Source organism: Myotis lucifugus, unplaced genomic scaffold (genome assembly GCF_000147115.1).
Source record: "Myotis lucifugus unplaced genomic scaffold, Myoluc2.0 scaffold_10, whole genome shotgun sequence".
In the NCBI taxonomy this organism is placed as follows: Eukaryota; Metazoa; Chordata; class Mammalia; order Chiroptera; family Vespertilionidae; genus Myotis; species Myotis lucifugus.
The window spans coordinates 9,164,628-9,181,942 of NW_005871058.1; the positions used below are offsets into that span (position 1 = coordinate 9,164,628).

At 39.8% G+C, this 17,315-nt stretch overlaps 1 protein-coding gene and 1 pseudogene across 1 annotated transcript; one reads left to right on the forward strand and one right to left on the reverse strand.

Annotated features, from left to right (window-relative positions):
* Nucleotides 1-1,110: 1,110 nt before the first annotated feature.
* Nucleotides 1,111-8,295, forward strand: APOBEC1 (apolipoprotein B mRNA editing enzyme catalytic subunit 1). The gene is made up of 5 exons (XM_006084209.2): nt 1,111-1,126; nt 3,250-3,277; nt 5,070-5,467; nt 7,600-7,718; nt 8,167-8,295. Exons 1-5 carry the CDS (start codon nt 1,111-1,113, stop codon nt 8,293-8,295), a joined length of 690 nt encoding a protein of 229 aa, XP_006084271.1.
* On the reverse strand, nt 6,627-7,431 carry LOC102440136 (annotated as a pseudogene).
* Nucleotides 8,296-17,315: the final 9,020 nt, after the last annotated feature.

Here is a 17,315-nt window from a genome sequence, read left to right on the forward strand (position 1 = left end):
AACAGGGGACAATGGCAATAGGGAATAAGTATAGTATTCACTTTTTATTTTTTTTAATTATATTTTTTATTGATTTCAGAGAGGAAGGGAGTTGAAGAGAGAGATAGAAACATCAATGATGAGAGAGAATCATTGATTGGCTGCCTCCTGCACGCCCCCCACCGGGGATCGAGCCCACAACCTGGGCATGTGCCCTTGACCAGAATCGAACCTGGGATCCTTCAGTCCGCAGGCTGACACTCTAGCCCAGGGGTCCTAAAACTACGGCCCGCCGGCGACATGCAAATACAAATATTGTATTTGTTCCCGTTTTGTTTTTTTTTACTTCAAAATAAGATATGTGCAGTGTGCATAGGAATTTGTTCATAGTTTTTTTTTTAAACTATAGTCCGGCCCTCCAACGGTCTGAGGGACAGTGAACTGGCCCCCTGTTTAAAAAGTTTGAGGACCCCTGCCCAGCCATTGAGCCAAACCAGCTAGGGCAGTATTCACTTTTTAGGGGAGAATAAAAAAAACATAAGTGGATTTGGCCTTACATTTAGCTCTGGTTTCAAGAAGGAAGAGAGATCACTTAAGACTTGTCACCTAATTACCTGAGTCAGAAGTCAAAGTCCTTCTGACTTTGCATCTGTCAGTGCCCCTCCCCTTTCCAACAAGATTTGGGGCAAAGAGCAAAGTAAGAGGAAGTTATAAATAAATTCTCTCTTCTAGTTGTTCTTTCTCTGTTCTCTCCAAGAAAGAATGATGTGTCAGTCTTGCCTTAACCTTAATTTAAAGGAAAGGGAAAGTTTAAAAAATTCATATAATATTAGGGAAGAACTTTGTAATTCAGATATCCTAAGGGATTTACTCTACAGCATTTATCATTTGCACCAAAAGCTTTCTTGTCAACCCATTGATGCTAGCCTCACTCCAAATTCTCTCTTAATCTGCTACCTGTTTGTACAGTCTAGACACCCAGTAAGTGCCTGAGACTCGGGAATGAGTCATTCTCTGCTCAATCAGGTGACAGCAGTCACTCCTGAAGAAACAATCTTAAGGCATGTTGTAGACAGGAGCAATCAGCACAATATATAGCTCCAGGGGAGGAAATCAGTGGCACACAGCGCCATGGCTTCTGACGCAGGTAAAATGGATTGAGGTCCTGTAAGCTTCATAGTCTTGAAAAGTGTAGAAACTCTGTGTGTGTATGTGTGTGTCTTACTTGTGTTCTTGGGTATTTTCCAACTTTCCTATTTATTACTACATTAATGCTATTTTTAAAAATATATAATTTCACTTTATTTGAAAATTGTCTGCCTCCCTGTAGACATTATTTTTTTTTAAAGGAGATTAATCTGCTGAATGGTGACTGGCTGTGCTTGGTTAAATAAGATTTGTTATAATTATTAATACTAACTATTGACATCCACAAATAATTTTAAACAAATGACACTAAATCAATACTTGTTTCACTACAATAAAAAATTAAATATACAACTGTTAAATAATAATTTAAAATAACATCAGAAATGGTACCACAAGGGCATGCTAATTATTTAAGGTTTAGTTAGTTAACTTTAGAAAAATTCATGGGAGAGGTAGAACACTTCAGGCTGTAGAAGGAAATGATTTTCAGATGAGGTGGAATTTGAGTTTGGATTCTAAAGAGGTAGAATTTAGGTTGGCAAAGGGAAGGCATTTCCAGGTTGGTTGACACAAAGACTTTGAGAGAATTTACAAAGGTTGTGTTTGGCATATACTAAGTGTGCTGGTGAGATTAGAGAAGAGTTGGTGGAAATAATCTACAGTGAAATTAGAAGGCAAATTTGAAGTGCTGCTATAGAGAGGGCTTTCAATGCCAGGCTAAGGAAATCGAGGTCGACCTTTTGGTAAAAGAAAATCTCCGGAGAACTTGCCAATAGCATAGACGTGATTGAAATAAAGCTCTAAACACTTTTACCTGGCCTTTGATGCCTTCTGGACTGGAAGCAGAAAAGAATGGAAACAAGGAGACCAGTTAGGAGACTGTTGCAAGAGTGTGGGCATGATGTGATTGGAAATAATACAGATATCAGTTTTGGGAGAATTTTGCCACCCTTGAGTTCGTCTATGCAGCAGGATTTTGCTGTCAATGCCTCAGTAACCACTGGGCTCCAATCGAAATCTGGTTCTCTTTCACTAGTTCAATAATATTTTTCTACATGCTCTTTGACAATGCTGCCCGCCCCCCTTTTTAAACTCATCACTTATGCAGGTGTCTTTTCTCCTTTCTCTTGAATTGTGGTTTAAAAATATTTGTGTACATTAAGCCAATGGTGTCCCAGCTTCTCTCCACACTGCCAATGACTCTTTCTGTAAGCTATAATCTTAATTGAGATCATTGTAACTTAAAACATAAAGCTTTACGAAATAATACAGACTCCCTGTACATTTTGCTTAGTTTCCACCAATAGTTACATTTTGCAAAACTGTAGAATAATATCACAACCAGGATGTTAACATTGACACAGTCCATCAATTTTATTCAGATTTCCCCAGTTTCACTTGTAGTCATTTGTGTGTGTGTTTAGCTTTATGCAATTTTGTCACCTGTATAGGTTTGTGTATCTGCCACCACAGTCAGAGTTAAACAGTTCCCACAGTACAGATCTGTTTTATTGCCCTTTTATAGCCAAATCCTCCTCCTTCCTGCTTCACCCCTGTTCTTAAGCCTTGATAACTATTTATCTGTCCTTCTAAAATTTTGTCATTTTAAAGTGCAACTAAAGCCCCGCCATTATGGCTCAGTGACTGAGCATTGGCCTGTAAACTGCAAGTTCATGATTCATATTCTGGCGGGTGCACATGCCCGAGTTGCGGGCTTGATCCCCAGTGTGGGGCTTGCTGGAGGCAGCTGATCAATGATTCTCTCTCATCATTGGTGTTTCTCTTTTTTTTAGATTTAAATTCTTTATTGTTTAAAGTATTACATGAGTCTCCTTCCCCCTCCCATTGACCTCCCCCAGCCGCTCCCACCCCCCAGCACATGCCCTAACCCCCCTACTGTCTGTGTCCATTGGTTATGCTCATATTCGTGCATTTGATTGATCTCTTACTCCCACCCCCCTGCTTTGCCTCATAGGTTGGACAGTCTGTTTGATGCTTCTATATCATTGATATTTCTATCTCTCTCCCTCCCCCTTCCTCTCTGAAATCAATAAAAGTATATTTTAAAAGTGCTACTCCATTTGTATATGTTACTTGACATACTCATCTCTTGGTCAACAGGTTCTTCAGCTGGTGATCCCACCTTGAGGTAAGAATAATACTGTCAGCCTGGCCCAGTAGCTGTTAGTTAGAGCATTGCCCCAATATGCCAGGTTATGGGTTTGCTCCCCAGTCAGGGCACATACAAGGATCAGTCAATTAATGCATAAATAGGTGGAATAAAAAATCTCTCTCTCTAAAAATTAATTTAAAAATTTAAAAAGAATAATACTGTCATATTGTGCATTTAATTCAACCAAGAATAAGTGGGTATTAAGAGCTGGAGGACTATAGTTAACCTTATTGTTCCTTTCCTCTTTTACCATGTTCCCATTCTTTTTTTCCCCTTTTCCAACTTTATTCTCTATGATTATTGCTTTCTTTGTGTTTGTTCCTGTCTTTTGGTTTCTGTTGAAATAAATGACCTTCCAGCTTTGTTCTGTTATTGCCTTACTAATGCTCTTTTCTCTTTAGATCACATGTTTTTATAGCCATTAGTGAAAGGTCCAAGGAACGGATTTGTCACTTTCATTTCAATTCCTGTTTTATATTATATGCCCATTTTCCAGACATATCATTATAACAGGGGACTTTTGGTCAAGGAATATATTATCTTATGATGGTGGAAGGACTTGCTTATGTAATAAATGAATGTGATACTTTAGGGGTGAATGAGAAATTATTAGAGTGTAACAAGCTTATTGGAAAGGAGAGTCCTCAGCACAATCCTGAGTTTCCTAAGTCACAGCTTGGACACAAGGAGATGCCATTGACAACAAGTTGAATTTATTTCTTATGAGGTTTAGCTTTATGCAATTTTGTCACCTGTATAGGTTTGTGTATCTGCCACCACAGTCAGATTTAAACAGTTCCCACAGTACAGATCTGTTTTAGGCTTGGCAATAGAATTTTATTATTGACTAGAGGCCTGGTGCATGAAATTTGTGCACAGGAGGGGGGGGGGTGTCCTTCAGCCCGGCCTGTACCCTTTCTAATCCAGGACCCCTTGGGGGATGTCCAACTGCCGATTTAGGTCCGATCCCTATGGGTTACTGGCGGTTACTAAAAATTCCTTGTTAATTCCAATGGGTTAACAAAAATAGACACAAAAATTCTCCAACTACCCATCCCTATGACAAAATTCATAAGCCAATCCCTATGGGGCCTAAACTGGCAGTTGGACATCCCTCTCGCAATCCGGGACCGCTGGCTCCTGACCGCTCACCTGCCTCCCAGCCTGATCTCCCTAACTGCTCTCCCCTGCCGGCCTGATCCCACTAACAGCTCTCCCCTGCCAGCTTGATCCCCCTAACTGTCCTCCCCCGCTGGCCTGTTCCCCCTAACTGCTCTCCCCTGCCGGCCTGATAATTCCTAACTGCCTCTGCCTTGGCTCTGACACCATGGCTTTGTCCAGAAGGACGTCTGGTCTAATTAGCATATTACCCTTTTATTAGTATAGATTTGAGGCTTCTATGCCTGAGAAAATCTAGTTGGAGTTCATCGAGGAATAGTAAATATTGACAATTGGAACATGGCACCTCTAAGAGTGAAACAGAAAGATTAGGATATAAGGAGAAAAAGGACACATTTATACCTGAATTCAAGTCTAATAAGCAATGGTATAGAGGGAGTGGTAACCAAATAACAAGAGCTGGGAAAAAATATCTTTACTGTGTTTGTGACAGAAACTCTGATAATTCAAGCAGACCTCCCCAAATAACTTTTAGATATAGAGGGGAAAAAAAGTATCCCAAGATTCATGTTTTAGATTTTCCTTATAGAAAAAGGGAGTATTAAATGATTTTTAAATTTCCTCTAAAAATTGCATGACAATATTTTAGGAGAAGAATCGAACCCTGGGACTTTGAAGCAATCTTTGACCCCAGAGAACTCCGTAAAGAGGCCTGTCTGCTCTATGAAATCAAGTGGGGCCCGTGTCACAAGATCTGGCGACACTCAGGCAAAAACACCACCAGGCATGTTGAAGTCAATTTTATAGAAAAAATTACTTCAGAAAGACAATTTTGCTCATCCACCAGCTGCTCCATCATCTGGTTCTTATCCTGGAGTCCCTGCTGGGAATGCTCCAAGGCTATTACAGAATTTTTGCGTCAACGACCTGGTGTGACTTTAGTTATTTATGTGGCACGGCTTTATCACCACATGGATGAACAAAACCGACAAGGACTCAGGGACCTCATTAAGAGTGGTGTGACTATCCAGATCATGACAACCCCAGGTAAGAACAATAAACCAAGAACTTAAGTGTTTATGAGAGACTGTGGTGGCAGCCAGGAGATTGATTATCCCAGAGTAGAAGTCTCAGAAGTAAAAGTTCAAAATAATATAGAAAGCACCAGGTCTGAAATCCATAGCAGGGAAAGTATCAAAAGAATACGACTCTGTTTTCTACTTTGCCATTATGGCCTCTCAGCCATCTTTGAATGAACTGTTTTGTTCTTTTCAGGGATTCAGGGAGAGTCTAGTCCATCTGAAGTAGCAAATGGGCCAGAGGGCTTTAGATATGTTATATATACTAAAGGTCCGGTGCACGAATTTGTGCACCTTGAAAGGAACTGTGGGATGCGAGGCTGCAGTAGGCACAGAGGTGGGTCTCGGCCCATCCTCTGCTCCCCCGCCCAGCCCCTCCTGCCACGGCCCCTGGTCCCCTGTCTGCTGGCAGCCCCGCTCCCTCCGCCCCTGCTCCCATGCGCTGATGGTGCCTCCCTATGGCGTGGAACAATTGGGGCTGGTGCCAGCAGCAGGTGCGAGTGGTGGCTGCTGCCCGGATTGCCCTCAGGAAGGTGGAGAAGCCTTCTGGGGTGATCACGGCCGGCAGCCACCCCTTGCACCCACTGATGGTGCCAAGCAATTGAGACCAGTTCCGGGCACCAGCAGCGGCTCTGGCGCCAGCAGCAGGTATGAGCAGGGCCAGCACTGGCAGCAGGTGCAAGCACCGGGCGGGACTGCAGCACATGGGAGCAAAGAATTTTTAGTAACCACCAGAGGCTTGCCCTGATGACAGCGACTGGCACCCCATCTTGGTCTGGTGCCCCCGCTCACCTGCTCCACCATACCGCCGCGGCCGACGCCCGCCATGTTCCACGCACACCCCCCGGTGGTCAGCGCACGTCATAGTAACCTGTTGTTCAGTTGTTCCAGTTGTTCCACTGTTCGGTCTATTTGCATATTAGCCTTTTATTATATAGGATATATAGTGACACCCCCCCCCCAAATGTATACACACTTAACAGCTGCTCAATTGATGTTTCTTTTCTTTTTTTTCCAAAAGCACTGTTTTTATTTATATAGACCCCTAACCGCTTCAGTGGCAGGAGAAGTGGGAGAGGTTCCTTTTTCAATCCAAGGACCTCCATAATGTTCATCAGTTGTTACCAAACACACAGGCAAGTGGCGTAATGGATTTGGTAAACTGACTACAATGTTTAGTCTCTCTCTGCGAGAGCAACAAGATGAGCATCAATCTCTGCTTCTGTAAGAATCCTGAATTTAGGATTTTCAACTGTAACTACTCCAACTTCTATTTCTGAAGTTTTGAAATCAATTGATAGAACAGTAGACAGGCAGGTAATCACAGTTTCCACTGTCTGTTCAAATGTCCAATCAAATTTCTTCTTCACTTTTTTTTTCAAGAAAGCTGGTTGACTCAGTTTGTTTAACGCTTGCTGCAGTGGCTTTAAACCCACAGTAGTAACCTGTAGGATCACACTTGTACACCTGAGGGCCTTGTTCTTCATCTATACCAATTAAAATCATCCAACAACCAAGGGGCCTCATTTCAGCATTCTGTGTGTAGACCTGAGAAATATCAGCAATTCTTTTACACAGCATGTCCACAGGAATCTCAATAGCCATACTTGTATTTCCAATTAGCTGCCTCATAGCGTGCCCTCTGTACCTGGGATCTGCTGTCAGCTGTCATTCCTGTCATCATACAGCCAATGTTTTGAGTTATCTTGAATAAGTGAGTCACTGTGCTGGAATCCAATAATTTGTCAGATACTTTCTTCTGTGTGACAATTACTGCACAGTCTTTCCCTCTGACAGCTACTGATGTAAGGCCATCCTGGTTAATAGCCTTAAAAGCATATTCTACTTGGTAAAGCCGGCCCTTGGGTGAAAAATGGTAATGTGGCAGTCAAAACCAGCGCTGGAACCACGGGACATGTTGATGCAGCCACTACTTCAAAACGGTCTCCTCAATTGATGTTTCTTTCTTTTCAGATTTAACCCATTGGAATTAATAATTATTGAAAGTGTGTATACATGTTTGGGAGACACCCGGTATTTAAGTTCAGCTTTCTTTAAGTAATTTTTTTGGTATTTGTTGAATGATTTGTGTTTCCTTAGAGTATGATTACTGCTGGAGGAATTTTGTCAACTACCCACCTGGGAAAGATACTCACTGCCCAATGTATCCCCCTCTGTGGATGAAGCTATATGCACTGGAACTCCACTGCATAATTTTAGTAAGTTATTTTAAGAGACAAAGATTCTTATGCAAAAAAAAAAAAAATAGCATCCTCCTTCAAACTTCTTTCTGGATAATTTTGACATGTACTCTCCTCATCATTTGTCATTTATATTAGTTATTTAACTTCTTGACCTATTTTAAGAAAATGTAAGACAATCTCTTTGTGGAAAATAAGTAAGAAAGGGACATGGATGAACTGGTCTAAGATATATGTGGACTCCCTATTAATTAGATACTATTGTTACTACAACTGGCTTTACAGAATTGCAGATATTCTCCTTTACCATATTGGTGTGTATCATTCTATTGAAGAAATGTGTTCCATTTGTACTGTCTTGAGAATAGTTCAATGGTCTTTTAACTGGTGCTATAAAATGTTTGTGGTAATAGTAGAATTAAGAAAAATATTAGCTTACCATTTTATTTTATTTATTTTATTTCAGAGTCTTCCTCCCTGTTTAATGATTTCAAGAAGATGTCAGAAACAGCTTACATGGTACAGGCTTAATCTTCAAAATTGCCATTACCAACAGATTCCACCCCATATCCTTTTAGCTACAGCGTGGATATAACTTCCTGTGACTTGGAGATGAAAAGAATGATTCTTTGAAGGCAATGATGATTCACTAATGATTGAATGTCATTAGTTAGAATCTAGAAATTTTTTGTTTCTGTTACTATAAATTTACAAACTATAAATTATCTGAAAAATAAAGGACTATCCCATTTACAATAGCATAAAAATACATAGGAATAAATTTAACTAAGGACATAAAGACTGAAAACTATAAGATATTGATGAAAGAAATTGAAGAAGACACAAATAAATGGAAGGATATCCCATGTTCATGGATTCAAATAACTAATATTATAAAAACATCCATACTACCAAAAACCATCTATAGATTCAATGCAACTCTATCAAGATTCCAATAGAATTTTTTCACATAAAAAAATACAATTCTAAAATTCATATGGAACCATAAAAGACCTGAATAGCCAAAGCAGTCCTGAAAAAGAAGAACAAAGCTGGAGGCATTACAAGTCCTGATTTCAAACTATATTACATATCTATCGTAATCAAAAGAGTATGGTATTGGCACAAAAACATAGACCAGTGGAACAGAATAGAGAGCCCAGAAATAGACACATATATATGTAATTAATTAACATTTGGCAAGGAAATCAGGAACACAATGGGGAAAAGGTAGTTCCTTCAGTAAATGATATTCACATACAAAAGAATGAAATGGGACTTCTATATTACACCCCTCACAGACATGATTTTAAAATGGTTTAAAGACTTAAATGTAAGGCTTGAAACCATAAAACTCCTAGATGAAAACATGAGGAAAATCCCCTTGACCTTAGTCTTGCAATAATTTTATGGATATTATACCAAAAGTGAAAGCAACAAAAGCAAAAATAAACAAGTGGGACTATAGCAAACTAAAAAGCTTCTGCACAGAAAAAAAAAAAACAGTCAACAAAATGAAAAGGCAACCTACGAAATGAGAGAAAATATTTGTAAACCATATATCTGAAACAGGGCAAATATCTAAAATATGCAATGAACTCATACCACTCAGGATCATGGATTGTGTTTTCTACTACTGTTTCGCAAATCACCCCAACACTTTGTGGATTAAAACAACAATATTGATTATGTCACAGTTTATCTGGGTCAGGAATTCAGGAGCAACTTCGTGTGCAAACTATCAGCAAGGGCTGCAGTCCTCTCAAGGCTTGACTGAAGCTCCGGAATGTGCTTCGCAGATGGCACATCACATGGCCGGCGAGTCGGGGGAGGTCTCAGTGTCTTGCCATGTAGTACTCTCCCTGGGGCTGCTGAATATTTTCACGACTTCGCAACTAGTTTCCTACGGAGCAAATGGTCTAAGAGAAAGCAAGGTGCAACTTGCCATGTCTTTAATGACCAGGTTTGGGAATTACACATTATTTATTCTGCCGTATTCTATTGGTCACACCCCATCCAGCCATGATACCATGTGGGAGGGGACTACACAAGGACTTGGATCCCAGGAGATGGCAATCGTTGGAGGCCATCTTGGGTTTTTTTGTTTTTTTGTTTTTTTTAAAATATATTTTATTGATTTTTCACAGAGAGGAAGAGAGAGAGACAGAGAGTTAGAAACATCGATGAGAGAGAAACATCGATCAGCTGCCTCCTGCACATCTCCCACTGGGGATGTGCCCGCAACCCAGGTACATGCCCTTGACCGGAATCGAACCTGGGACCCTCCAGTCCGCAGGCCGACGCTCTATCCACTGAGCCAAACCGGCTTCGGCCCATCTTGGGTTTTATATGTAGGAGCTTCCACTGTGTTTTTCAGGAAAAATAATGATATGAAGCCAATTTCTAAGAAGAAGCTAAAGGGAAACAAAGAACAAAGTAGCTTCTATTTTTATTTGTTTCTGAATCAGAACATCATAAGATTTAATGATGATTTATTATTCAGAATTTATAGGATGATTTATTGTTGTAATTGAGTAGCTATACACACACACACACACACACACACACACACACAGGTTATTATTTTGCTTACACTGCAGTCTAATGCAAGTTGGGTGGGAATGTCATTGAGGGACCCCAATTCTTTTCATCTGATGACTCCATCTTTCCTATGGCCTTGGAGTCCTCTACTGAATTCTCTACATTTCATTTATCCAGCACACAGAGGAGAGAGAGAGAGAGGAGAAGGAGGAGGAAGAGGAGGAAGAGAAGAGGAAGAAGAAGAAGAAGAGAGATGAGAAGGGACGGAAAGAGAGAGAAGGCATTAAGTAGTATGAAAGAATGCTTTTTTAGAATTAAGGATTGACTGGCTATGGCAAACATCAACCCTGCACCCATTCACTAATCAAAAATCAGTTATGTGGCCCTACCTAACTGTAAGGGAGGCTGAGAAATTCAGTCCAGTCCTGTGCCCAAGAAGAAATGAAAATAGGCTTTGATGAACACATAAAGTGCCTGTCACAATGAGGAAACTAGGACATGAGACATTATGCTACTTGACCAGGGTCAGTAGGGAGTGTCATGGCAGAGGTGGAACTAAAAATCAGTGTCTTTTTTTTTTCTGAAGTATTCAGGATATATCAGTAATCAACGTATTACTGACTTTCATGGAGTCAGACTCGCCCAGTCATTTGCCTGGCTTGCCTTCCTGGGTTAGCATAGGGATAAGGAAGTCTCTTTCTGGGGCATAAATACAGGCTGGGGATTTATTAGATGTCTATATGAAGAGTATTTGTGCCTTTTTAAAACTCTTGTAAAAGTTGTTCTTATAAAAAGATTTATATTAGAAAAAACTCTTAAAGATAGGAGACAGTTTCTCACATGAACTTATAATACTTATTTACTTTATTTTACAAGAAAAATAGTGGAAATCATTCATGTTTTTAAAAGTCTCATTTGTGCCGAAACTGGTTTGGCTCAGTGGATAGAGCGTCGGCCTACGGACTGAAAGGTCCCAGGTTCGATTCCGGTCAAGGGCATGTACCTGGGTTGCGGGCACATCCCCAGTGGGGGATGTGCAGGAGGCAGCTGATCGATGTTTCTAACTCTCTATCTCTCTCCCTTCCTCTCTGTAAAAAATCAATAAAATATATTTTAAAAAATAAAAATAAAAAATAAAAGTCTCATTTGTTTCAGTTTTTAGGAAGCTGAGAGCTTTGTCTTATATACTGAACATTTTTCTCCATACTCCACATCCCACTTACTTACCTCCAGTCATTTTATTCTTGTTTAAAGGTTTTTGTTGCCCCGACTGGTCGGCCTGCGGACTCAAGGGTCCGGGGTTCGATTCCAGTCAGGGGCATGTGCCTTGGTTGCGGGCACATCCCCAGTAGAGGGGTGTGCGGGAGGCAGCTGATCGATGTTTCTCTCTCATTGATGTTTCTAACTCTCTATCCCTCTCCCTTCCTGTCTGTAGAAAATCAATAAAATATATTTTTTTAAAAAAAGGTTTTTGTTAATTTGAATAATTGTATGATTTGAGAAGTTAATATGGATAAGTCTTAAAAATTTTTAATGGTAGCAATTAAAAACTATGTGATAAAGTTATGAAATACTATAGGAATTTTAAATAAATAGATAACATTAAATAGTTCTGCTTTCTACTTGATTTGCCTCATTCATCTTTATATCATCAGAGCTTAAGTGAGTGGCTATTATAGGATTTGCTTGATTTATGAAAAATAAATTATTTAGAATTATTAAAAGTACCATGAGGGGATATAAGGAGCACTGTCTATATGTCAGAAAACCTAAATATATTCATCATTCTGTCACCTAAACACTGTAACCTTGGACAAGTATGTTAACTTGTTTAGGCCTTAATTTACTCATCTATCATCAAAATTTTGATGACTATGGCTTAAGGAAAGGGAAAATGTTGTAAATGTTTCCCTCCATGTCCCGCGTGGTTCAGGGTTCAGGATCTGGAAGAGGAGCCGCACACAAATGAAAGAGAAGAGACAAGAGATAATTTGGAAATATTGGGGTGCCGGGGTCCAGGCCCAGCGGTCCAGGGGTTCCCAAAGGTGTGGACGGAGTCGGCGAAGAATGTTTTACACAGAGATAGCGTTCAGAACTCTCTAGCTCTCTTTAGTCTCTGTGGATCTTCCTGTGCCTGGCTGAGGCCACAGAAAAAGATCCCGAGGCAAACTGAGCCTTTATTTTATAGTCAGAGGTAAACAAGGTAGTGGTTACCATAATTACACTGTTCTTGTGAGTTTCACTTGTTTTGACCACTTCCTGCACTTCCCTCAGCCCATTAGCTTCCCAGATAAGATCTGGGGAGCGTCATAAGGTCAAGCCTAATCATGCTTAAGAGGACTGTGCCCTCTAAGCTGGGACTTGTTTGTGACTTTGCCAACAGGTCAGTCCGAGGCTTAATCCTATATCGGCTCCCCACTGGAAAAGATAAAAATGATATGGTTTATGGAATAGGAAATTTGGAGCCAGAAACTTCTATTTTTCTCTATGGTATGAGTTATCTATTGTGGTATGACAAATTACCCCCAAATTTAGTGGCTGAGTCAAGACACATTTATTCTCTCATAGTTTCTGTGTTGGGAATTTGGGAGTGGCTTCGCTGGGTGGTTGCTCTGGATCTCTCATTGGTTTCAGTCCCAAGAGGGTCTGTGCTCATCTGAGGGTTGAACTGGGGCCAGAGGATCTGCTTCCAAGATGGCTCACTCACATGGCTGTTGGCAAGTGGACCCAATTCCTTGCCATGTGGGCCTCTTCATAGGTTGTCATCATAACATAACAGCTAATTGCAATATAGATGTTAGATATTTTCTTAAGTATTCATGAAATCTCTCTAAAAGAATATACGCATGTCTTAAAAAGATAATACGTAACATTCGTTTATTTTTTTTAAAGAAAGCACTAAGATTTTTTAAAAAATATTTTTAAATTGATTTCAGAGGGAAAAAGAGATAGAAACATCAATGATGAGAGAGAATCACTGATTGGCTGCCTCCCGCATGCCCCCATTTGGGGATCGAGCCTGCAACCCAGGCATGTCCCCTGACTGGGAATCGAGCCGTGACCTCTTGGCTCATAGGTCAGTGCTCAACCACGGAGCCATACCAGTTGAGCAACATTAGTTTCTTGTTGGAAGAGCAACATGGGTAGCTAGAGGAAGTGCATACTTAACTTTCTGTTTTTCCTTGGTTTCTTTGAGCTTCCTCTTCCTCTTCTTGTCCCTTAAATGATGGTATTCTCTGAGATGTAACCATGGGCTTTTTTCTGTCTTTTTTTTCTCTCTCTCTCTTCTAGGATTCCTATAGTGCAAATGTTAGTGTACTTGATGTTATCCCCAAGGTCTGTTAATATCTTCTCACTTTTTAAAATTCTTTTTTCTTTTTTGCTGTTTCAGTTGGGTAGTTTCTATTACCTTATCTTCGATGTCACTGATCTGTTCTTTTGCCTTTGATTTCTTTTGTGTATTTTTCATTTTATTTATTGTAGTCGTCAGTTTTGATTTTTATTTATTTTGATTTAAAAAATATTTTTGAATTTTTATAATCATGTATTTTAGCCATAGCTTATTGGCTCAGTGGAATAGCATTGCCTGCAGACTGAAGGGTCCCAGGTTCGATTCTGGTCAAGGGCACATACCTTGGAGGCAACCAATCGATGTGTCTCTCTCACATTGATGTTTCTCTCTCTGTGTCTTTCCTCCTCTCCTCCACTCTCTCTAAAAAACAAACAAACAAAAAGCTTAAAACATAAAAATGTATTTGAGCCAGCCTTGGCCTGTGTTGGTCAGTGGTTAGAGTGTTGGCCTCGTGCACATACCTAGAAAATGGGACCTGCTAGCTCTCTAAGAAATCCCAGACCTTTTAGCCAATTGTGCCCTGTTTTCATTTTGTTGCTTCTAATATTCTATAAAACATCCTTCAGGAAAGGTGCTCCGCTGATTGTAAGGCACTGTACTCCCCAGTCCATAAATTGTCCCGCTCCCCCGCCCCCAAATAAAGGACATCAGAGTTGTAACTAAATTGTCTTATTTTTGTCTTTGACAATGCTTAGATTTTTCTCTCTAAATATATTCACCAATCTCCATCTCCTCACACTCAAGGTGGGGAGAGTGAAGTGACAAGAGAAATTGAGTAGATTCCCTATGGTTACATGGGCCTATTTGCAACAGTGGTTATGAATTTATAGTGGTCATGCATTTATAGTCGTTAATTTGCCCTCTTGTGTGTCATTCTTCAGTTGCACTGAGATGATAAGGTGCAGGCATGGAGAATGCTGATGGTTAGGGTTAGCGAGGTTTAGGACTTTGGCAGAGGGTAGCAATAAAAAGAATGGGGTGGGGATGGGGGGAGGAAGCTTCAGATTAGTATGCCTCTGAGATGGATTTTTTTTAAAAAATAAAAAAAAGGAGAGGGCTGTTGGATTGGGAAAAGTCTGAAAGGCAATGAGCTGGAAATCTTGATAAGATCATTAAATAGGTGCAGTGGTATATTCAAACAATCGAGCTTGAAGAATAGTATGTTACAGTCAAAATCAGAATGGATTAATTATTTTGAAAGCAAAATAGCTTTAATTGATAACATCACCAAGAGTCTGTAGCTGAGTTAGAATAGAAAAGTAGAAAGGAGGAGGCTAAGGAACTAAGAGGTAAGCCCCTTTATTTGTCTTGTTTTTAAGAATTTTCTTGGTGTTCTCATATGTTTCTTCTTCTAGATGAACTTTAGAATAATTTTGTGGAGTTTCTAAATATCTATCAGAACTTTCAAAATGTCATTAATGAAACTCTATATGCCAGACAAGAAAGGTAACCCTCCCTTTTCTCTCCAATTATCTCTCTCTTGTGTGTTCATTTCTTTCCAGCTAAGGTTTTTTATAATAAGAGTGTGTACTCATTATTCTATTTCCTTATCTTCTGCTCCTCAGCTCTTTGGAAAACTTTTAAAGACACTGATGGGGTCTCTTCGATCTTTATCTTCCTTTACCCACTTGTAGTATTTATGTATTTGACCACATTATTCTTGGAACTCTGACATCGATGACACATTGTCTTCTGGATCCCTTTTTCTCGTTTTCTTCTTAGGTTTTTCTTACTCTTTCTACTCCTAAAATATCAGTGTTTTGCAAGATTATCACCTCTCAGTCACTTATTTGTCAAGAGACTGGATAAAACCAATCTGGGGATATGGATAAAAACAGAGCAATGGATAAAACAGAGCCTATCTCTTGCTTTCATGGTGCTTAAATACCGGCGTTTTCATTACTGTTATAAACACACTCCCCAGGAGATCTCATCCGTTTCCATGGCTTCAACCTCCAGACTGTTCAAATTCTTTTTTTTTAAAAAAAATATATTCTATTGATTTTTTACAGAGAGGAAGGGAGAGAGATAGAGAGTTAGAAACATCGATGAGAGAGAAACATCGATCAGCTGCCTCCTGCACATCTCCTACTGGGGATGTGCCCGCAACCCAGGTACATGCCCTTGACCGGAATCGAACCTGGGACCCTTGAGTCCGTAGGCCGACGCTCTATCCACTGAGCCAAACCGCTTTCGGCCTGTTCAAATTCTTTACTTTCTGCTCTGTGACCAGGCGAGTTACTTCATGTGTTTTTGCTTCTGTTCCCTCCTCTACAAAATGGACAATAAAGTACTTTAGCATAGAGTTGTTAGGAGAATCAAATGAGATAATACATATAAAGTATTTAAACCAACTTGGATAGAATATGCTAAGCATTCAATAAATGATAGCTATTATTATTCATTATCCCACAGCTTTGTCTCTAGTCCTGACTCCTTCTTCTTTCCAAAGTTATAGATTAAGTGGTTTTTCCTCCAAATATACCATAGGCTCTTGGGAAACCTACAAGGTTCAGTATAATTGGGAGGAGCAGCCTTGTAAACAAATAGGGACAATTAAATTTTATATGTACTGGGTTTGATGGGGAGAAAGAATAAAAACAGGAAACATATATGATATGACTCATTATGTACTCTGTTAGAGGTGGTTCATATGTGTGAATCAATTTCATCTTAACTGCTCCACCAAGTGAATACTATCATTATCCTCACTTTATAAATAAGAAAACTGAGGCACAGAAGGTTCAAGTGATTTGAGCAAAGCCATATAGCTACAAGTTTTAAACCATTTTGTCTCCAGAGTTTAAGCTTCGTGTCACACCACTGTACCGTCTCACCCCAAAAAAAGCATTAGTTTGCAACAAAAAGAGCATTTTAAAGAAATGATTTACTTATTTATTGATTTAAAGACAGAGAGAAAGGGAAGGAGAAACATCAATTTATTGTTCCACTTATTTATGCATTTATTGGATGATTCTTGTATGTGCCATAACAGGGGACTGAACCCACAACCTTGGTGTATTGGGACAATGCTCTAACCAACCGAGTTACCTGGCCAGGGAAAAAGGAGCATTTCTTACAATTTTCTTTACATATTAGATCTCTATTTCCCTCCATATTTTACAATTTGGGAAATATTCTCTGGAGCAGTGGTTCTCAGCCTTCCTAAGGCCACGACCCTTTAATACAGTTCCTCATGTTGTGGTGACCCCCAACCATAAAATTATTTTCGTTGCTACTTCATAACTGTAATTCTGCTACTGTTATGAATCATAATATAAATATCTGATATGCAGGATGTATTTTCATTGTTCGCGACCCACAGATTGAGAACCGCTGCATCTGGAGGAAGCAAGCTGTGGACCTTCATTCTAGTATTTAATGTAACAATCGTCCTTTCCTTATACTTGGAATCAATCCCCTAATGCTGACTTGTTTTCTCATCTCATATTTGAAAACATCTGATCTTTCATCATGAAAGATATATTTTTCACTTTAAATTAAAATGAGTTTTCTGTGTGCTTGGACAGCCTTGCTTTATTGCCTAGTGAAATTGTCACCAAAGAGTAAATAAGCACCATGGGAGTCAGAGACAAAGCTGGAGACAGAGGAACAAACAAACTTGAGTTCACAAACTCCTTGTCCCAGAACTCAGAGCAGTGAAAACACAGATGTGTCTACCAGTCTACAGGCCTGGATGATGAATTTTGACCTGTCCACAA